This window comes from Hemicordylus capensis, chromosome 2 (assembly GCF_027244095.1).
Source record: "Hemicordylus capensis ecotype Gifberg chromosome 2, rHemCap1.1.pri, whole genome shotgun sequence".
Lineage (NCBI taxonomy): Eukaryota > Metazoa > Chordata > Lepidosauria > Squamata > Cordylidae > Hemicordylus > Hemicordylus capensis.
Genome location: NC_069658.1, coordinates 223,221,180 through 223,243,626, shown reverse-complemented (window position 1 = coordinate 223,243,626; position 22,447 = coordinate 223,221,180). Strand labels below are relative to the sequence as shown.

General features: G+C 47.1%; 1 protein-coding gene across 17 annotated transcripts in view; it reads right to left on the bottom strand.

Annotated features, from left to right (window-relative positions):
* NR2F6 (nuclear receptor subfamily 2 group F member 6) overlaps positions 1–22,447 on the bottom strand; it is a 133,816-nt gene that overhangs the window by 18,878 nt on the left and 92,491 nt on the right. Inside the window, exon 1 of one of the 17 annotated variants that reach the window (XM_053294978.1) lies at positions 20,890–21,161. The exons of 15 other annotated variants lie outside the window; for them this stretch is intronic. In XM_053294978.1, the coding sequence (XP_053150953.1) occupies positions 20,890–21,161 (272 nt within the window). Of the gene's footprint in view, positions 1–14,645; positions 14,717–20,889; positions 21,162–22,447 lie in introns of those variants that run through there. One more of the 17 variants, XM_053294979.1, reaches the window with a different exon arrangement.

Below are 22,447 nucleotides of genomic sequence, written 5' to 3'. Positions count from 1 at the left end.
CTTTTATCCTTGTCAAGAGCCATCGCTCTTCCCCCGTCACGCAACAGCGCATGAGCAAGCACACAAGGAGGGTGAGGAATTCCAGCAATTTCCTCCGAGCATTCATCACCCGTAGCTGAAGCAAGGTGGAGGAAAGGTTATCGGAGCTGGAGAAATAGGCAGAGTGCGGGAGCTCCCTCGCGGGCGGGGGGGGCGGTTGGGGAACAGACTCGCTGAAGAACACAGGAAGCTGCCTTGTGCTGAATCAGACCATTGGTCCATCTAGCTCAGGACTGTCTGCACTGACTGGCAGCAGCTCTGCAGGGTTTCAGAGAAAGGTCTCTCCCAGCTCTACTTAAAAATGCTGCCAAGTATTGAACCTGGGGCATTCTGCATTCAAAGCAGATACACCACCACTAAATTAAGGCCTCTTCCAATCGGGATCACAGATGGCTCAACTTTCTTCCCATGAAGAGAGATGCTAGGCATTTGGGTGCTAGGAACCTTTGCAAATAATACAACCAGCTTCCAGAGCTCTGTTATTCTGTCCTATTCTTTGCTCCCCCGATTCAGACCCTTGCCAAATCAAATCATGATTGAGTGAGTGAGTGAGTGAGTGCTGTCAAGCCGGTGTCGACTCTTAGCGACCACATAGATAGATTATCTCCAGGATGATCTGTCTTCCGCTTGGCCTTTAAGGTCTCCCACTGCTGCATTCATTGCTGTCGTAATCGAGTCCATCCACCTTGCTGCTGGTCTGCTCAACTTATGCCCCCCAGCTGTTTTTAGACTCCAATTCCCATAATCCCCAGCCACAGTGGCCAATAGCCATGGATTATGGGAGTTGTAGGCCAACATCTGCAGGAGGGCTGAAGTTGAGCAGCCCTGGTCTACACTGACTGGCAGAAGCTCCAAGTTTTCAGGAATTATTGAGTTAGTCAATAATTGAGGAGAGCTGGTCTTGTGGTAGCAAGCATGACTTGTCCCCATAGCTAAGCAGGGTCTGCCCTGGTTCCATATGAATGGGAGACTTGATGTGTGAGCACTGCAAGATATTCCCCTCAGGGGATGAAGCTGCCACTCTGGGAAGAGCAGAAGGTTCCCAGTTCCCTCCCTGGCTTTTCCAAGATAGGGCTGAGAGAGATTCCTGCCTGCAATCTTGGAGAAGCCACTGCCAGTCTGTGAAGACAATACTGAGCTAGATGGACCAATGGTCTGACTCAGTATACAGCAGCTTCCTATGTTCATGATTAAATCTCACTGAATTACTCATGTCTAATTTAATTCAATGGAGCTTAGTTGTGACTAACTTAGTTTAGATCTTACCCACAATTATTTGTCCCAACATCTTTACCTCCCAGAGACAAAATAATTGATCTCTTAACAACATATGCCAAATATGGGTGAAAAATGGCAATACTGTTAAAGAATGTGGGACTACCCTTTGAAGGCAAAAAAATTAAAAAAAAATGTGTTGATGCAAGAAAAATGCACAGAAGGATTCAATAATTGGACTTGGTTTTGTAAAACAATGGGTGCACCATATCTATCTCCCAACAATTCCTTCCTTCCCTCAAAAAGGAAAGAAAGAAAAGCCCCATCAAAAACAACATATCTGCAAGTTGGCAGTGAAATATAATTGATCTAGCCTAATCACCCACATCAGACTTTCCCCACCATCACATGAGTGCATGTGGGATGCAAATCGGTCTAGGAATTCAGCCCATCCATCGAAACACAGACGTTCACACCAAAACACAGACGTTCACACCTTCTTTTAGTCAAAGCCGTCTTTTCTCTAGTTGCCAGAATAACCAGCCCCCACCCCTCCAATCCATGCTTGGACACCTGGGGTGAGTGCTGCAGACTCTTCCTCCTGGCTACAGGCTCTCTGCGGCCATTTTTGTCATGGTGCTGTTAGCCAATTCACATTTGGGCAGAATTCCTAGCAGGGCTATTTCACGTGTGAACCCATATGACATAGGAAGATGTAATGGGATATTTCTAAAGATTTCTAACCCAAAGAGGATGCTTATTCAAGTTGCAAGACAAGGGATGTCAGGGGGGCTTTCCAGACCCCCAAGCCCTGTGCCTCATGAGGGGAGGAGAGAGGGCACTCCATGAGGCGTTGAGCAGGGAAAGCCACCACTGGGCGGTGTGTGTGTGTGTGTGTGTGTGTGTCCTGAGGCGGGAAGGTCCAGAGGCCTCCTCCTCCATTTTGGTCTGGCCACACTCCAACGCCACAGCAGCACCTTACAGTTACTCAAAAACTAAAACAATAAAGACAGATAAACAAGAGCTCCAGATCCATTCTCAGGCATTTTAAGAAACCTCTGTAGGCAACCCTTGGCTTTCTAGTTGTTGCTGAACTACAACTCCCATCATCCCCAACCACAATTCATGGTGGCTGGAAGTTGCAGTTTGACAGGAGCTGGGAAGCTAAGGTTGCCTGCCACAGTGCTAGCCAATATTTTCAGCCAGTCAAAAGTCTGTTAATAGATTCATCCAACCAATTCACCATTCACTAAATGGTGCAGCCCAACTAGGCACGCCGTTCTCCAGGGTGGATGGATGCCCTCAGAGAAACAACCGAAAGCAATGTCAAAAAGTCCCCAGATCAACTCTCCTCTCCCAAACCAGAAAAACGGGAAAGGTCTCTGCCACACCTCAAAGCAACGGATGCTCCACACCCCTTACAAAGCTCTTTGCTTCAAGAGCCAAACAAGACACGTTTATTTAAAAATTGAAAAGAAAACCAGTCAATGACCTGTTTAATTTTTAAATGGCAGTTATGGAGGGGCCTGCAGATATACAGGGTATTTAACCCTTTCCTTCAGTGCTATTCTCATGCTAAAATGCACCTTTCTTCAGCTGTTCTAGGTCCCAAAGGTGCCACTGCTGATCAGGGCCTTGTACAGCTGCTATTTATTTGTGAGCCAGGCCCACAAATTTTGGCCATCTCAGGGGATGATAGCTCACGGTGATTTTTGGCAAAATACACACACACACACACACACACACACCGATGAAAAATAGGCAATAGCCTTGTTGCACTTACAGCTTTCTCTTTGTCATCACCTCTTCTTTTTTCCTACCCGCAAACAATTATGGTGAAATTGCAGTCATTTTTGCACAGAGCAAAGGGTTAGCTAACAACAAACAAATGGTTGTGCTTTCTCCATGGAGGAATCTTTGGAGGACATTCCTGCCAATTTTCATTTCCATTACTCTGACAACTTTGATAAAAAAATTTAGAGCAGATTTTGTGTTTTTAAAAGTTTAAGACACCATTGCAAAGTGAGCCACTGCAGGTGTGAAGGTCAGGATATTAAAGCTTGATAGCACTCTGAAAGCTGAACACATTGCAATGCTGTGGCCTGCTTTCCATCTCTAGGGGTGTGGACCTTGTCAAAAATCACAGTGAGTGTTCGTCTCCCCAGATGGAAGTGATCATCCCAACTGGCTCATGTACCAAGGGCTTTCCCACCCACACAAAAGGATACTAGAAAGCAACAGGTATGGTAATGTCACGGCAGGTTGAGCCTTGAGCTTGCTCTCGTCTAAAGCAGACAGAGAGAACAAAAATGATCTTTATTTATGTATTTGATTTATAGACCACCGTTCCAAAAATGACTCAGGCTTTATCAGTGATTTAGAGAAAGGGGCAGTGGAAATCTTTACCCAGTGTTCAGATGACACAAAACTGGAAAGGACAGCTAACACTTTAGACAAGGATAAAATTCAAAATGACAGAATGAAAAACTGGGTGGAAACAAAGTGAAATTCAACAGAGACAAATATAAAGTTCTGCACAGAGGCAGAAATTAAAATCAAATCAAATGCACAGGTGTAGGATGGGAAACACTTGGCGTAGCATAGCATGTGTAAAAGGATAGTGGGATTGCCGTCTATTGCAAGCCAAATGTGTCAGTAGTATAACGCAGCAGCAAAAAAGGCTAATGTGATGTTAGGCTGCATTAACAGAACAGCAGTTCCCAAGTCAGGAGAACTAATAGTTCCACTTTATTCTCCACCAGTCCAACCTCTTCTGGACTACTGTGCCAAGTTCTGGCAGCCCACACCTTTAATAGATAGATCGAAATGGATTTAGGAGGATGACAATAAAGAAGGCCAGGAGTCTGGAAAATAAGTCCTACAAAGAAAGAGAGAAGGGACATGATAGCACTCTGCTATCACACAAGTGCAGTCACACAGAAGGCAACAAAGACTTGTTTTCTGCTGCCCCAGAAGGCAGGGCTAGATCTAAAGTGTGCCGTCAAGTCAGTGTTGACTCCTGGCGACCACAGAGCCCTGTGGTTTCCTTTGGTAGAATACAGGTGGGGTTTACCATTGCCTTCTCCTGCACAGTATGAGATGATGCCTTTCAGCATCTTCCTATATCACTCCTGCCCAATATAGGTGTTTCCCATAGTCTGGGAAACATACCAGTGGGGATTCGAACCCCGGCAACCTCATGCTTGCTAGTCAAGTCATTTCCCCCGCTGCGCCATTAGGTATCTAGCAGACTTAATTTACAGGAGGGCAGATTCCAGTTGAACATTAGAATAAGCTTATTAGTTTGACAGTGGAACCAATGACCTAGTGGAGTGGTCGGCTCTCCCTCACTGGAGGTCCTCTGGCACAGTCTGAACGACCATCTATTAAGAACACTCTAGTTCTAAATTTCCTGTACCAACCAGGGGGCTGGACTAGATTGCCTCAGAGGACACCCTCCAGATCCAGGATTCCATAATTGCCACAAATGGGACAGGTTCCCTCTTCTTTGCTCCACTGTGCCTAGATCTGTGTGCATGAAGCTGCCTCATATTGAATCAGACTCTTGATCTATCTACTCGGCATTGTCTACACTAACTGGCAGCAGCTTGTCAAGAGATTCTGGGAGAAAGGGGTCTTTCCCAGCCCTACCAGGAGATGCCAGGGTTGAAATTGGGACCTTCTCCTTGCAAAGCAAGTGCTTATGGCACATTCCCTAAACTGAACATATGAAGCTGTCTTCTACTGAACCAATCCGTCTAACTCTGTATTGCCTACACTGATTAGAAGCCACTCTTCAGGATTGCAGGCAGGAGTCTCTCCCAGCCCTTCCTGGAGATGCTTCCAGGGAGGGACTGAACCTGAGACCTTCTGCAAGCCAAACAGGGGCTCTACCTCTGAGTAATGAGTTCTCATTTCTTTAAAACAAAGATATTGAACACGAACTTTGAACTCAACAAATATGGAGCATAAACAGAAATCAACTGCCAAATAATATCATTTGGGCAAGTCAATTCAGGTAGCCAAATTTCTCCAAGAGGAGAATCCCATAGAGATCATAGCCAGGGCATGTTCAATTAACATAAGAAACCCAGGCTCTCGCCCTTTTTTCACAAGGAAGCAGCACATAATTTGAGAGGTTGGGCCAATCCAAAAGTCACTTCCTAGCATCCTCTGCACTGCAAAAAGAGTCAGGTGCACAGCTACTGAATTGTGAGCAACGGGGACGTAACTCAGTGGTAGAGCATCTGCTTTGCATGCAGTAGGTACCAGGCTCAATCCCCAGCAGCATCTCCAGGTAAGGCTGGGAAGGACCCCCCCCCTTTCTTTTTTGCCAGATACACTGGAGAGTTGCTGCCAGTCACTGTAGACAATATTGAGCTAGACGGATCAATGGTCTGACTCAGTAGGAGGCAGCTTCCTATGTTAAAATATCTTTATGTAGCCCTAAGTACAGGCAGACTTCACACCAAAGATAACTGCCATGTCAATATCTTAACAAAACATAAATCAAAGGCTTCCTTGGATAAATCCCCTAACCCCCCCCCCAAAAAAGAGGTAGAAATACATATACAGGTGAAACTCAGAAAATTAGAATATCGTGCAAAAGTCCATTAATTTCAGTAATGCAAATTAAAAGGTGAAATTGATATATGAAACAGACGCATTACATGCAAAGCGAGATAAGTCAAGCCTTAATTTGTTATAATTGTGATGATCATGGCATACAGCTCATGAAAACCCCAAATCCACAATCTCAGAAAATTAGAATATTACATGGAACCAAGAAGACAAGGATTGAAGAATAGAACAATATCGGACCTCTGAAAAGTATAAGCATGCATATGTATTCAGTACTTGGTTTGGGCCCCTTTTGCAGCAATTACTGCCTCAATGCGGCGTGGCATGGATGCTATCAGCCTGTGGCACTGATGAGGTATTATGGAAGACCAGGATGCTTCATTAGCGGCCTTCAGCAATTCTGCATTGTTTGGTCTCATGTCTCTCATCCTTCTCTTGGCAATGCCCCATAGATTCTCTATGGGGTCAGGTCAGGCGAGTTTGCTGGCCAATCAAGCACAGTACACTGTATACTTTTCAGAGGTCCGATATTGTTCTATTCTTCAATCCTTGTCTTCTTGGTTCCATGTAATATTCTAATTTTCTGGGATTGTGGATTTGGGGTTTTCATGAGCTGTACGCCATGATCATCACAATTATAACAAATTAAGGCTTGACTTATCTCGCTTTGCATGTAATGTGTCTGTCTCATATATCAGTTTCACCTTTTAATTTGCATTACTGAAATTAATGGACTTTTGCACGATATTCTAATTTTCCGAGTTTCACCTGTATGCTAACCTCTGTACACAACTGTTAATTTTTAGTGGACAAATAAGAACATCCCTGCTGGATCAGGCCCAGGTCTGATCCAAGGCATGCCTCCTCGCTTGCTGTTGCAACTGGCATTCAGAGGCATCTTACCTCTGAGGATGGAGGTGGCCTATAGCCACCAGACTAGTAGCCATTGATAGACCTGTCCTCCATGAATTTGTCTAAGCCCCTTTTAAATCTATCCAATCTAGTAGCCAAGACCACACCCTGCAGCAGAGAATTCCATAGATTAATTATGCACTGTGTGAAAGAGCCCTTCCTTTTGTTGGTCCTGAAATTCCCGGCCTTCAGTGCAGCAACTTTTGGTTAAGACAAATATACATTAAGTTTCTGCTCTAGTGATTTGAGGCAGAAGGACTGTGGCTGCAATTTAATTTTCCTGCTTTCATCTAAGTTAGTGAAAAAAATCTGAATGTGCCCCCATGATCTTTGGTCCCCACCATCTTGTGAACCCCACTAAAGTCATAATGTTCTCATTCCACAGGGGAAAAACCTCCAGAAACTTTACCAACGGTTGTGCTAATTATGTCATTAGAATGGCCAATTATTTCCCCCCCACACAAAAAGCCTCCAAATTGAATCAGACTCTGTTTTAAATAGGCAAATGAGGGGCTCCCTCTTCTTCTCAAAGTGGTGAGCTCCAGCAGCGCAAGAGAAAAGCATGGAGTACACTTGTGGGGAAAACAAGGTAACAAACCCCCTTCTTTAAAAAGGCTAGGGATTCAATTACGCAGAGCACAAAGAGGGGAGGCTGGTCCACATAAAAGTGGTCACACACATGCGCGCGCACACACACACACACGAAACTAAAAGGAGCAACTGAAAATCTGTTTAGGAAATGCTGAAGTGAAGAACATGTTGAGGGTTCAAAACTAATTGTATCTGTTAAGCGTGCATGGAAATTGATAAAATGCAATTTAAGAAGCACCACAAAGAATACCCTTCCTAAATTAAAGGAAAAAGTAAACATTGGGGCTTTCCGATTTCAAGTTGAAGAGAATTCTTTTTAGAGGCAATTCTTCTCAGATAGTGCTGCCCACAGATAGAAATCCTTTACTATTCAACAACAAGTGGAAGGAAGAGAGAGAGAAACAAAGGAAGCTGTCCCTTCTACCCAGACTTCTACTTGACTTCTACTAAGTCAGACCCTTGATCCATCTAGAACATAAAGTATTATTTATTTGTTTTCACTGTAGTTGGTACCCCACCCTAGTCCTAAACTCCTAGGGTTGCTTCCCAAACAAAACATGGTTTAAAAAAAAATCTAAGGTAGAAGAAAAGCAAGGCAGACATTAAGGCTGTCCTTAGGAGCCTGGGCTAGGCTGCTCATGTAGGGCACCAAGGTCTTCATGGGTCCCGGCGCTCCCGCCCAACCTAACCTTACTTCTTAGCCGGGCTCTTAGCCAAGGTTAAGGGTGCAAGATTGCCCTTAACCCAGCTGCCAGGACCGTGTCTCCCCTCCGGCTGCACGCAGAGACACAGAGAAGGGTGCCTAGAGTGCCGGTCTAATGGGGGAATCCCCCAAGTCACTGCACTTGTCGCACAGTACCTTGTGGGATATCCGGAGACCGGGGAAGTGTGTCCCGGTTGATCCGCACTGCCAAGAGCAGTGAGGATTGTGTGGGCGCACAGCTCACATATTGAAGACACGAAGATCGATCATCTGGGGGAAGGTAAGTTGGATTCTGCCTTCCCCCACCCCCACCCCACCCCAGTTAGGGTCACGAGGATGATCTCATTATCAGAGACCCACAAACTTAGGCTCAGCTCACTAGCCAACCATTATTTGTAGTTGCCACCACTCTCCTCTCTTCCCTCAGATCTTTTTTGAGCACAGACAGAAGCCTTCTGCCACGTGCACTGGGATATGGAGAAGGTATGGAACAGAAGGTGCCCTCTTGTACTGATCAAGAGGGATTCCTGCCGTTTCTTACAGTCTTAAAAATGGAAGAGGCAATGAGACCCCTGGTGAGAAGATCTGTGTGGTGCTGGGTGTCCTGCTCGCCAGAGGGTTGGGAGACTCCTCGCTGGCAAACTGGCGAGCAGGTTTGTAGATGAACTGAGTAAATGAAAGCATCTCTGCCAAGAGTGGGCCTCAAGCGTGATTTTAATGCAGTGCGTTTTGTAGAGGAGGATGGGTGAGACAAAGGGAGGGGAGCATTAAGAGGCAAAGGTTGCCAGGAATCAACAAAGGCGAACCCAGATGTGTGAACTTTGGCTGTGTTTCAGTCAGAATGAGGACTCTGGCCAAGAACCCAGGTGAATTTTAAAGTACTTCAGTCATTGCTCAAGGATCTCCACCTCCCCTCCCAGTCTTCAGGTAACACACAGATTATCACCATTCACAAGTTTTGCTTTTTCCTCTGCTAACTAGGGTGGGAGAAACTACGTACTGACATATCTATCAGCCTACTCTAGAGCTTGGACCATACCCGTTTCTTGAGAAGATTGACTTGAACACAGTGATGTGCTAGCTGGTAACCTCCAGGACTACTGCATTGTGCTCTATGTAGGGGGGCTGCCTTTGTATGTAGTTCGGAAACTTCAGTTAGTTCAAAATGTGGCAGCCAGATTGGTCTCTAGGGTATCCTGGAGAGACCATATTATGCCTGTTCTCAAACAGTTGCTGGCTGCCGATATGTTTCTGGGCAAAGTACAAAGTGCTGGTTATTACCTTTAAATCCCTGAATGAACCCCTTTAAAGCCCCAAGAGAGCACCTTTCTCTACATGATCCCCACCGCTCACTAAGATCATCAGGAGGGGTCCGACTTCAGGTGCCACCGGTCCATCTGGTGGCAACCTGAGATGGGGCCTTCTCTGCTGTCACCCTTAGGTTGTGAATGTGCTCCCCATGGATATAAGAGGATTGTCTTCCTTGGAGACCTTCATGAGAGCCTTAAAAACCAATCTTTTAAGCCTGGCTTTTAACTATATCTAGTTTTAATGCTATCTAGTTTTTATTGTAATTTCATTGTAATTTCAATCTACTTTGTTTTAACTGTTTTTAAATTTTAATTGTAATGTATTTTTTATTTTAATGTAAACCATCCTGAACCACTTTTGGAAGGGCGATATATAAATCAAATCAAATACCATCCTAAGGCTCTATGGAAATCCTTCCACAGGTATCTTTCCAAAAATGTGTTTTTGCTGCTGGGGTTGGAAGGAAGTGTTCCCTCTCCTGCTTTTTGTCCTATTAAAAAAAAACACAAGCAAGGGTATGGAAAATCCTTGCCAATTTCCCCAAAGCCTTGCCTGTTTCACTTGCCCTGCATTCAACTGAAGTAAAACTGTGCATCCTAGCACTGGATTTTACATATGCCCTAACAAAAAACAAAACAAAGCTTCCCCTCTTCAGAAAGAAAGCGACTATAAAGAGAAGGAAAGGTGGGTCCAGTTTTCCAAGTGCATGTGAAACTGACAAAAAAAAGTCTGCTGATGTCAGTTTCAGAAAGCAGAGGGAAATGATGGGAAGAAATCTGCAAACTGGTGAAATTGAAAAGGTTCCTTTCCCCATCTCACAAACACATGTGCGTGGTGATCGCTGCAGGATATCAGACAAGAGTCTATCCCCAGCTACCTTCTACTGAGTCAGACCCTTGGTCCATCAAGCTCAGTTTAGTCTACTCTGACTGGCAGCAGCTCTCCAGGGTTTCAGAAAAGTTTCTTTCCCAGGCCTACCTGGAGATGCTGCCAAGGGCTGAACCTGGGACCTTCTGCATGCAAAGCAACAAGTCTACCATTGAGCTTGAGCTCCAGTAAGGAGAGGTTAAAACATGCAGAGTGATTCCCACACATGCAATACAGAAAAAAATTATGCAGAGAACTAAAAGCACTCCAGACAGAATGCATCTGATTATGGGGACACAAAAGGTGTCATTGTATATTCACGTTGTAAATACAATATGTTGTTTCTCCACAGTCAATTAGCAGCACAATGAATCAATACCATACCAGTCAAATTGAGCAGTTTCAAACTTGTAATTTACTCGACTCTCCCTCGGAAGTACACACAGTTCTTTGGGCACGCTAAAATTAGAGTGTTAAAAGAAGGCACTAAAATCGGTTTCCTTTTTTTAGTGTGCTACAGTGTATTTAAACCATGTAAAGTGTGTGTTATTGGGCTGTCACAGCTTAAAGTATTTACATGTATTCCAATAAAAATAATTCCCAGGGAACGTTTTGAGTATGTTTGAATTTAACACTAAAGCAGTGATGCTAACATTCATTTACTAGGGAGTAAGTTCCCCTGAACTCTATGGGATTTACTCCTGAGTAAACTTCCTTTAGATTGCACTGCAAACATGCTTTTATTCTATTTATCTCCCTTAAAAAGTATTTCCGTCCCAACATGTCTGGACGTTGTAAAAGCCTTTTTGATATTTAGACAAAAGCAACAGCACAGTATGTTTTCTCAGTTTACTAAATGCAAGCCAAAACATGCTAAATCCAGCCTCAATCAATTTATGGCCTCGGGAAAAATTCAGATTCAACATTTTTCAGAAAACCCACATCGATGGAGTCAGTTCAACAGACTCAGAGATCCAGCTGGCAGGGACTAGAGACAGGGCCTTTTCGGTTGTGGCCCTCCAACTTTGGAATGCCCTCCCGGAAGAACTTCACCATGCGCCTTCCCTTGGGATTTTTAAGAGAGACCAACTGACCCATGCATGGATTCCTGAAAAAATATTTAAAATATCTAATTACCACTTCTCAACAACAAAAAGGTTCTCAAAACAGTTTCCCTAGCAAAAGAAATGAGACATTAGTTCCCAGTCCCAAACGGACTCTCAATCCAAAAAGCAGAACAAGGGGAAGGATGCTGGGCTGGATAGGGACAGGTGCTCTCCCCCAGCTAAATAAAAGGAAGCCCCCACTTAGCAGGCGCCACCTGGGATCTCTCACTGGAAACTGGAAGCAAGGATATTCTCCCTGCTAACTGGGCAAAGAAATGCCTTTTAAAGCAGTGGTTCTCATTTTTAGCAGCGACAGAGAAACTGTTCCTGTTCAATGCAGCACAGCATCTCTCCAGTGACCATTGCTGGTGTCTCTCTTGGGTTTCTTTTTAAGACTGCCAGCCCCTTTGGGGCAGGGAACCATCTCCAGGTCCCCTTTTGGCACAGTCTGGGAATCAGCCCTGCTAAACAGGAAAAGAGGCAGCCTCCTGAAGAGGTGGTTCTCTTATATCATAGCATCACTCTGAGTAGCTTTTGCTGGGATCTTCCCTCCTGTTTCTTTTGAGAATGTGCACCCTTTGGGAGACAGAGAACCATTTTCTCATATATTTTTGCTATGTAAGCTGCCTCGAGAACTTTGCTGAAAAGCAGTCACAGATTTCAAATAAAATAATATCGCCCGATAGAAAGGAGGGACAAATATTGTAAATACTTATGAAACAACCACCATAAGGAACCATCACTGACAGCCATCCAAAGCAGCAACAGATGCAGTCTTTTGCAGGCACTGCCTTCTCACTGTTTAACACTGGCAACCTCCAGAGATCTGGAGGAGGCAACCAGCTTTCACACTATTACATTTTTAAAAGAATATTTATATACTGCTTTTCAATCCCACCACCCCCACCCCAAAAGGTTATCTAAGCAGTTTTCATAGCAAAAGGAATGAAAACATGGTTTTCTATCCCCAAAAGGCTCTAAAAATGGTATAAAAGTAATTCCAGAAGTAAAGAAATCCAAAGAGAGGAAGACCCCAGAAACAGCCACTGGGAGGGACACAATGTTGAGTCGGATAGGGAAGGTTGCTCTCCTTGTGCTAAATACAATCAAGAAGAGCCTCATTTGAAAAGGCACCTCTTTGCCCAGTGATCAGGGTGATTTCCAAATGACCAGTAACAAGAAGAAAGGATTTCTTGTCCTAAGATGGCTCATCCAAAACGAAATACAGGAGAGAAACCAACAAGAGGCAATGGGAGGGATGCTATACTGGACTGAACCGGGACTGTGTGCGCTCCCAATTTTCAGTTGTGTGGAAGCAAGGTAGGAGGGAAACCTGGGTAGCTTATCCTCCTACCTAGCTTCCACACAATCACTTCTACCCAGGTTTTGCTCTCACCTTGCCTCTATACAACCAAAAATTAGGAGCACACACAGCTCCCAAACTTGGGTAGAACACAGTTTTTGATTGTGTGAATGACTGCTCTATATGTCAGCAACAAAAACTTTAAAACTAACTCACACATAGATTTAACAAGCTGTTCTAGTAAGAACTAATAAGCCTACTTTGCTTTCACTGTCTCTACATCAGGGCTATCCCACCTTAAGTGGCGCAACAGGAAAATGCTTGACTAACAAGCAGAAGGTTGCCGGTTCAAATCCCTGCTGGTACTAAATCAGGCAGCAGCAATATAGGAAGATGCTGAAAGGCATCATCTCATACTTCGTGTGAGGAGGCAATGGTAAACCCCTCCTGTATTCTACCAAAGACAACCTCAGGGCTCTGTGGGTGCCAGGAGTCAAAATCAACTTGATGGCACACTTTACCTTTACTTTTACATCTGGATTAAATTTGGTGCAAACCGAGGTCCACAAGTTAGATCTCTTGCACCTCAAATGTTCATGTGTCCGCCATCTTGGATTGGGGTGGATGTGTCACTCACAACTGTACCCAATTTGGTTCATATGGGTTGGGCAGTCCACAAATTAGCCCACTTGCACCTCAGATGTTCACATGGCCACCATTTTGAATTGGAGTGGATGATATCACACACCACACCATTAGGGCATCCCTATGTGTTGCTACAGCTGTAGCAAATTTGGTTCAAATCGATTAGGCGGTTCACAAGTTAGTTTACACGTACGCCATCTTGAATCGGGGTGGATGACATCACAAACTATGCCATTGAGGTGTCTGTACAACTGTACGCAATTTTGTTCATACTGGTCCTGGCATTGCGAAGTTGATGGTGGGGCGTCACATGGACACACACACAGAATGCCAGGTGATCTTATAAGCCTACTGGAAAGTAGGCTAAAAAAAATTAGAGGGACCACTAAACAGGTTCCCGTTTTCAGCAGGCTTATGAGTTCACTCAGCATATTGTGGTGTGTGTGTGTGTCCCCCTATCAACTTCGCAATGCCTGAACCAATATGAACGAAATCAGGTATAGTTGTAGGGACACCTCAATGGCATAGTTTGTAATTATGCCATCCACCCCAATGCAAGATGGTGGATGCATGAACTTTTGAGGCACAAGTGGGCTAACTTGTGAACCATCTAACCAATTTGAACCAAATTAGGTACAAATTAGGTACAGGGACATCTCAGCGGTGTAGTCTGTGAGGATGTCATCCACACCAATTCAAGATGGCGGATGCACAAACTTCTGAGGCACAAGCACACTAACTTGAGGACTGTAACCAATTTGAACCAAATCTGGAACAGCTGTCATGAGTGACACACAGGGACACTTCAATGGTGCAGTTTGTAATGATGACATCCACCCTGATCCAAGATGGCAGACACATGAACATTTGAGGCACAAGAGATTTAAATTGCGACCTCGATTTGCACCAAATGTAGTCCAGATGTAGAGACAGTGAAAGCAAAGTAGGCTGATTAGTTTTTACTAGGACAATTGGTTTTTGTTTCTAAGGATTCAGGTTCCAGGCAACCAAGAGATTTTAGGTTCAGTTCAGGTGGGGGAGGCGCAAATCTCTAGAACAGTTTTGGGGTTTGCTTCCATTCTAGCTTCAAGGAATATTGATGTTTGCATCTATCTGCGACATTTGCATCAATGTCTTCTGCTTTTCCTGCTTGTTGGGATAAGCAATTGGCCAGATGAGCACTGGTGTTCTGCTGGCCACCAGAAATCCTGGCAGCCTTTACCCCACTTCTCAGATTTCACGAGGCATGCTCTCTGCCTTTTCACACTCACCTCCACAGTCTTAAGAGATAGAAACTTGAGAGGCTTGGTTTTATTTATTTATTTTAAATTAAATGAAAATCAAGATTCTGAGACTGGCTGGTTCCACCTACCTCCCAACGCTGTTACAAGGAGATGATGACACAATCGCCTGTAACATAGTCTGAGTTCTTGCAGTAAATAATTCCTGGAAAGCATATACAATAGGAATCACAATAATCCTCAGCCCTACTTTCGCAATGTATTAAGAGCTTCTCAGCTACAAGAACTCTGTAAGGTAGGCCAGTCTAAGCTATTGAGTCTAGTTACAAGCATACTTAGGAATAATAATCCCCAGCCCTACAGAATGCCTTTGCAATGCATTAAGAGCATCACAAGCATTCTCAAAGGAATAGTTACAAGACCCCTGTAAGGTAGGCCAGTCTAATGGCCTGCTAGAAATGAGAGGAACTGAAAGGCTGTGGCTTGACTCATGACAGCCAACGGAGGCCACAGAAGAGGCAGAATGCAAACCAGGGGCTTCCTCCGTTATGGCCATCATGGCTAACAGCCTTGTCCTCCATGAATTTGTCTAATCCCGTTTTAAAACCACCTAGGCTATTGGCCATCACCACATCAATAATACTCTGTGTGAAGAGCCACTTCATGGTGTCCATCCTGAATTCTCTGCCACTCCGTTTCATCAGGTGCATGGAGAGTGGAGGGAAGTGAGTAGTGAGGAGGTTTTCTCCGTCTCTCATAATGCAGGTTCTAGTGTTAGGAGAGAAGGAGAAAAACTCCTCCCTATCCACTTTCTCCACTCCATAAGCCTCTATTATGCCCCCCCCCCCATTGTCTGTTTATAAAACTACAAATAAAACACGTGTCGCCTGGTTAAAGGCAGCCTTGACAAATTTTCTTTGGATCTATGAGCCAGCCCAAAAATGTCGGACAATGGACATTTGGCAAAGTTACTGGACTTTGTGGCAGACACTGTGGAAGGTAAATGGGCTTCACTTTGTCCCCTAATAGGCTTAGAACAGAGACAGGGCTGCCAGGGATAAATGAAGATTTTATTAAATAATTCCACCTCTGAATATCCTAGTCCAGGCACCACAGTTAAGTTCCTAGGCATGGCTCCCTGGCGCCTGGAATTTATTAAGCCCTGGCTTAGGGCATTGCCTCCTTAAGAGAGGAGAAGAATCTCTCTTCCACAGGTGTCAGCTGTCTTCTTAGAAGAATTGTAGAGCTGGAAGGGACCTTGGAGGTCTTCCAGTCCAACCCCTGCTGAGTGCAGGAATCTATCTCAACAGAGGTTCTCAGACGTGCATCTCCAGATGTCGCTGGACTACAGCTCCCATCATCCACAGCCATGGGCCTTTGGCTACTGGGGCTGGGAGTCATGCAAGCTGTAGTCCAGCAACGTCTGGGGACCCAAGTCTAAGACCTGGATGCTGTATGACAACATCCCTGATGGATGTTTATCCAGTCTGTTTGAAAACCTCCAGTGGAAAACCCAGTGTTGCATGAGGCAGACTGTTCCACTGTCCAACAGTTCTGAGAGTCAGAAAATTCATCCGAATGTCTAGCCAAAATCTGGCTCCTTGTAATTTTAACCCATTGGCTGAAAGAGAGGGACTTCCCCTTTTCCCCAGGGAAGGCTTCTCCAGGTAGCTATCAGCCAGGGCACTGCATACAAAGATTATACTCTGTGAAGATGGTGCTTGCCATCTTTGTGTTTACAGATTTTTGTATTTAAAAAATAAATTAAAAATCTGCAGGCCGATCAAGTCGGCACTCCATCTGAGTCACGCAAAACGTTTTTGATGCGTTCATCTCACCGTTCCAATGTTGCAGCCCAAAGAAATAACAGGATGTGAAAAGCTGTGAACCACCAACATAAATACACATTCTTCATATGATTAAGAATTTCTTGCCAGTTACATTTCTGCACCATTTGTGGGTTGGGGAAGGGAGGATGAACAGGAAATGGTGTCTTGGTTGGAGGCAGAGGGAGAGAAAAAAGAAGCACAGCTCCAAAAATATTTTTCGCTTCCTAGGCAACAGCCTTGCTCTGGGATGGAAGAGTGTCAAGGATTACTCAGCACAGATTTAAAATGGCAATGAGGGTTTTTCCCAGAGAAACCCTAGGATCCACACAGAACTAAAGGAGGAACCAGCTGGGCAGATTAGAGAGGAAGAGACTGGCCAGAGTACGATATAGTTGTCCCAAGAGAATCCTTGGTTACTTTTCAAGATCTTTCTCCCCCCACCCACACCACCACAACCCATCCACCCACCCACCCCCAGCTTCAGTCATGAATGATGACTAGAAACCATTTGCTGGTTAAAATTGTTCATTTTAACAGCAACAAAATCAGAACTCTGAACAAGCAGCATAAATTTTTTTAAAAAATAGAGAAAACAAATCAAATAAAAATAGAAAGCACGTCATAAAAAAACAACAACCACGCTGGTTTGGCAACTTTTTTGACATCTGAATAAGGACATGGATTTCCTGGCTTCTTCCAGGAGGCCATTGTGGCACTCAGGGGCCATCCAGGGAAAGGCCCTGCTCTGGTCTAACCTGATGCAAGGACACACAGACACAAGAAGCACCTGTGAATAGATCTCAGCTGACGTCTGGCCTCAGGGAAGGAAGCATCCCCTCCACTGCAGAATAACATTTTTAAAAGAGAGGATCCTTCATGGGAACTTCAGTTTAGCTACTGCTGGAAAGAGCGAGCAAGATTCTCCATATCTCAGAGCCATTGGCTCAGTTACAGCATCATCTTTGCAGGCAGTGGGTCCTGCGTTCAACCACGCCACCTTCAGTGAAAACGTTAGGGCTGGCTTCAACGGACCACAGCAGCTTGCCCTGTGGCAGAGCACATCCTTAGAATCGGAGAGACCTTGGAGATCTGCTAGTTCAACAGCACTGCCACAGCATCCCTGACAGATGGCCACCCAGCCTCGGTTTGAACATCTCCCGTGAAGGAGAGCCCACCACTGCATGAGGCAGACTGGTCCACTGTCCAACAGATCTTGCAGTTAGGAAGCTCTTCCTAATGTCCAGCCTGAATCTGCCTCCTCGCAACTTCAACCCACGGGATCTAGCCCTGCCCTCAGGAGCAACAGAACAAGTTTGCTCCTCCTTCCACTTGACAGTCCATCAGGTATCTGAAGACGGCAACTGTACCTTCCTTCCGTTGCAGACTAAACATATTCCACTCTTTCAAGCATTCCTCACAGGACTTGGTTTCCAGACTCCTCACCATCCTCCAAACACGATTCAGTTAATCAGCATCCTTAAAATGTGGGGCCCAAAACTGGACACAGGATTCCAAGCAAGGTCTGATCAGAGTGGAATTCTCCTAATCTGGACCACACTATGGCTCCATAAATGGCTCCAACCTAACCTAAGACTGCATACACTTTCTTAGCAGCTGCACGATGCCACTGGCTCACATTCAAGTCCAACCACTGGCGTTTCAGGTAGCTGGGCTGAGAAAGACCCCCCTCCCACTTTGACTTTAGAGAGCTGCTGCCAGTCAAAGCAGGCAATACCAGGCTAGACAGACCAATGGTCTGACTCTGTAGAAAGCAGCTTCATAAGCTTCTGAGCAAAACAAAATAGGACATTCTGTGTTTGGGCAGAGAATGTGAAAAGGCAGAAAGAAAACCAAAGGAAGATTAAAATGGGGGTGGGCAGTGTTCCCTCTAACAAGGATTCCCAGATATTGTTGACTACAACTCCCAGAATCCCCAGCTGCAAGAGCTTTTGCTTGGGGATTATGAGAGTTGTAGTCAACAACATCTGGGAATCCCTGTTAGAGGGAAGAGGGGGCTGGGGTGGGGGTGGGGGGAGAACACTCACACCATGAGTAGAATCTTGAGTTTAAGTCAAAATTTCCACCCACACACAGTTTGTATCAATGGGAATGACCACACTTCAGGAGTAGAGCACACACACTTGGCATGCAGGTTCAGTCTCCAGATAACATCTCCCAAGAATCAGGATTGAGAAAGTTATCTCTCTGCCTGAAACTCTGGAGTGCTGCTGCCAATCACAGCAGACAATGCTAGGCGACAGGGATCAAGCTTCTGACTTGGCAGAAGGCAGCATCACATGTTCATGAGTGTTCAACCAGCATCCAGAACCACTTTTCTCCTCCTGAACAGAAGTGGTTGGACAGAACACCCTCAGCACAGACAGACACACACCCCCTTCTACCTTCTCCCCCATCTTTCTACAACAGAAGATGAAAAAGACATTCCCAGTTTGGGAGCAAGCAGGAAACCAGGATGGCTCAGGAACAATTAATGCATATGGATAAAAACTGAAGTGCAAAGATACCACAGGAATGGATTCAGCCTCAGATTTCCCCTGTGACTCTTGTACATGCAAGCTCACTCATAAAACTAAGGAGGAACATACCCTGTTCACTGTTCCCTCTGGGGTGTAAAAACAGGATCCACAATCCTGACCTGCACTTGTGACAACTCCGTGCCCCATGAGGCAGTCAACTGCTTTGGGTTCTCCTCTGGCTGCCATCAACACCCACACTGACACATCAGCCCAGAGGAAAAGCCCCCCCCCCACTAAGAGCACCCCACCCCCTGCCACTAGAGTCAAACCCACCACTAAAGTTCTGACTGCAAGCTGTGCTCTCGTTCAGTATAATCCAGAGGAGGGGGGAAGGGGAGATCCAGGAGCACCTTAAAATGCCAGCTTGAAACACATATCAGCTTCCTAAAAATTGTTCACATGACATCCAACTCGCCTGCGCAATGGAAGTCCAGGGTTCAACTACTGTACACCTTTAGCTGGGGAGCCAGAGGAACATAGGAAGTTGCTATCTACTGAGTTAGACCCTTGGTCCATCAAGTGCAGTATAGAAGCTGCTCTCCAAGGTTTCAGGAAGGAGTCTCTCCCAGCCCTACCTGGAGATGCTGCCAGAGATTGTACCTGGGACCTTCTGCATGTAAGTGGATGCTCTGCCACTGAGCTATGGCCCCATCTCTAAGTCATGCTGGCACCACTGCACGAGGAACATGAAGAGGTGCAGAAGAATGAGCAGAAAGCAAATGCTAAGTAGTCCTCCTTTGAGGGGCATCTCTCTCTCTCTCTCTCTCTCTCTCTCTCTCTCTCTCACATACATACATGCATATAAGGAACCCAAAGTTCACTCTATTGCCAGACCAAGACCACCCACTGCATAGTTTATGGGTGCTCGGAGAAACAATGTCTCCCAATCAGCACATGATCCGAGAAGCACATACCCTAGGATCACTCACATTGCTGCTCTTTGGGAGAGCAAGCTGTTTCCAGACAGCTCGGAAGGCCACAGACAAAAGATCAGGTACAGTGGGTGGGGGGGGAGCTGGCAGTTTCCGTTGTCTCGGGTAAGCGAGTCAAGCCACACAACACAAGGGAAAGCGAATGATCACCAGGCCCTGCAGCTAATCTGCCTGTGCAAAAATACAAATAGGATCCATTGGACCCAGGAGTCTTATTCAAGCATTCTGCTCCTCTTATGCTCACATGTTCTGTGGAATGCAGGTAGAGCAGTACACCGATCCGTCCCACACATTTGAGGGGCCTGTACCCGGGTTCGCTTTTAAAGTTAACGCAGGCAAGTCATTCACACACAAACATATACAAGTGTACAGACATCTGTACAAAGACAACACAATGTCTGACCAGGGCTACAGCGAGAACAAAACTATCCACAGACTTGCAAAAGCATCTGGGGTGCATTAATAACTCCACCCTGCTCCAATCCTGGCCCCTAGATCTGGCAGTCTCTTTCCCCCGGAAGACAGGAGAGGCTTCTTAAGGCCCAGGACAACAGCAGAAGACAGAAAGGCAATCTGCAGCAACTACATCAACTCCTTTGCAAACCTCACCACCACTGGCAGTAGTGGGGTGCAAAGAATCCAAACCCCCTTGTCTTGGGCCCCTTGCCCAAAAAGCCTGCTAGAAAAGGCCCATTCTGTCCTGGCCTGAGAGCAGAGCTGCAGCGGCCAGGCTTTCAAGGCCACCCCAAGGCTGAGCGAGAGCAGACAGGCCCAGGCAAGGTGGCGGCGGCGTGCCTATGGCAAAAGCCAGGAAGGTGGAAAGCGGCAGATTCCTTGGTACTTCTCAGGCAGGCCGGAGTCCTGGCTGCGCAAAAGGCCTTAGTTCAGTGGTTCTGGGGTCTGCCAGATGTTGCTGAACTACAACTCCCAGCATCCCCAAACAACAAGTTGTGACTGGGGATGCTGGGAGTTGTAGTTCAGCAACATCTGGCAGACCCCACGTTCAGAACCACGGCGTGGCGGGGGGACACCCCCACCGAGTGCGATTCTGCCATGCACGACAGGGGCCGAGCCTACCTGCAGGTATAGCTCAGGTTCCTCCGGATGCTCCTCTTGAAGAAACTCTTGCAGCCCTCACAGGTGAAGACGCCGTAGTGCTTGCCGCTGGACTTGTCGCCGCACACCACGCAGTCCACCTGGATGCCGGGCTTGTCCTCCTCGCCGTGCTCCTGGTCGCTGGTGCCGCCTTGGGGGGAGGCCGAGTCGTCTTCGGAGTGCCGGGGGTAGCCTTTCTCTACCCCGTTGGCGTCTCCGTTGGGGTCTCCCCAGCCCCCGGTCACCATGGCCATAGCGCCCTGGGCGCAACCAAGGGGCCCCGCACTGCTCCGCTTCGCGTTCCCGAAGGGCAAAAGGCAACCAAACCAGAATGGCAGGGGAGCGGGGGAAGAGGGGCTTTTGTCCCTGGTGCTGCAGAACCGAACCGGAGAGGGAGAACAGGGGAATGGACCAGCGTGAAGGCCGAGGACGTCAGCAAGAGGCAGTGGAGGGAATTGACGCGTCCCTGGCGAGGGCGGAGGGGGCCCCGGATAGGGGGCGAAAGGTGGAAGCCCCCCGCAAGAGTTAAAAGTTAAATCGAGGCCACTTAAGGCTCCCGACGGTTAATCATTAAGGGGGGAGGAGGAGGAGGAGGAAGAGCGGTGTCTTCCTTAGCACACCAGCTCTCGGCGTGGGGAGGACCGAAGAGCGGGTCCCCAGCGCCCTCCCCGCAGCTTGGCTTTTTCTGACCAGGGAAACAGTCTCCTCCAGAGAGGCCTCTCCGAGTTGCGTAAAAAGAAGGCTGCTGCGGGCAAGGCAAAGGTGCCCCCCCCACTCCGCCCCACAGCCCGGGAAAGGAAGGGGGGTGGTGGAAAAACAAGTTAGGCAAGTTGCAGGTCTTGGAGGCGCGGCGCTGCTGCCGGCGCGGGGGGCGCCCGGGCTGCGGCGGAGGCGGCCGGGGGCCCCTCTGAGACGGCCATGGCGCACGGGCCAGGGAGGCGCGGGGTCCCGGAGGGCAGACAGGCGGGCGAGGGGAGCGGGGAGGTGGCCGGCCGGCTGGTGGCCAGGGCGCAGCGGGCGGAGGGCGCGCGGCTTAGCGCATTCGCGGTGGCTGCAGCGCCGGAGCAAAGTTCAGGCCCGGCGCGGACTCGGCGCTGCAGCCCCCCCCGCGCTACTGGCTGGCTCTCGCTCCACCCTCGACGGCCCTCCCCTTCCGCCGGGCCGCCTTCCTGCCCGCCTCTCGCTTGGCCGGCCTCGGCGCGGTGCCTTGCTCGTGCCGGCCCCGGCATGGCCTGCGGAGTGGCTCTGAGCGCGTACAGAGCGCCTTGTCGAAGCACGCGCGCCTTGGCTTCGCCGTTGCCAAACTCCTCCCCGCCACACGAATCGCCAAGTCAGATCTATCCTGGATCCCAGAAACAGGGGAGTCTCGAAGCACCGGCAAGGTGTAAGTCCCTCCCCTCAAAGGGCAGGCCCACTTTGCCGCCGGGCTCCTGTAACCCCAGCACCTTTCGCACCCCGGAAAAAGAGGAATGTGAACATGGGTCTGAGCAGGAGTGGCTCATCCTAACGAGCCAGGAAGGCGCCAAACAAGGCACAGTTG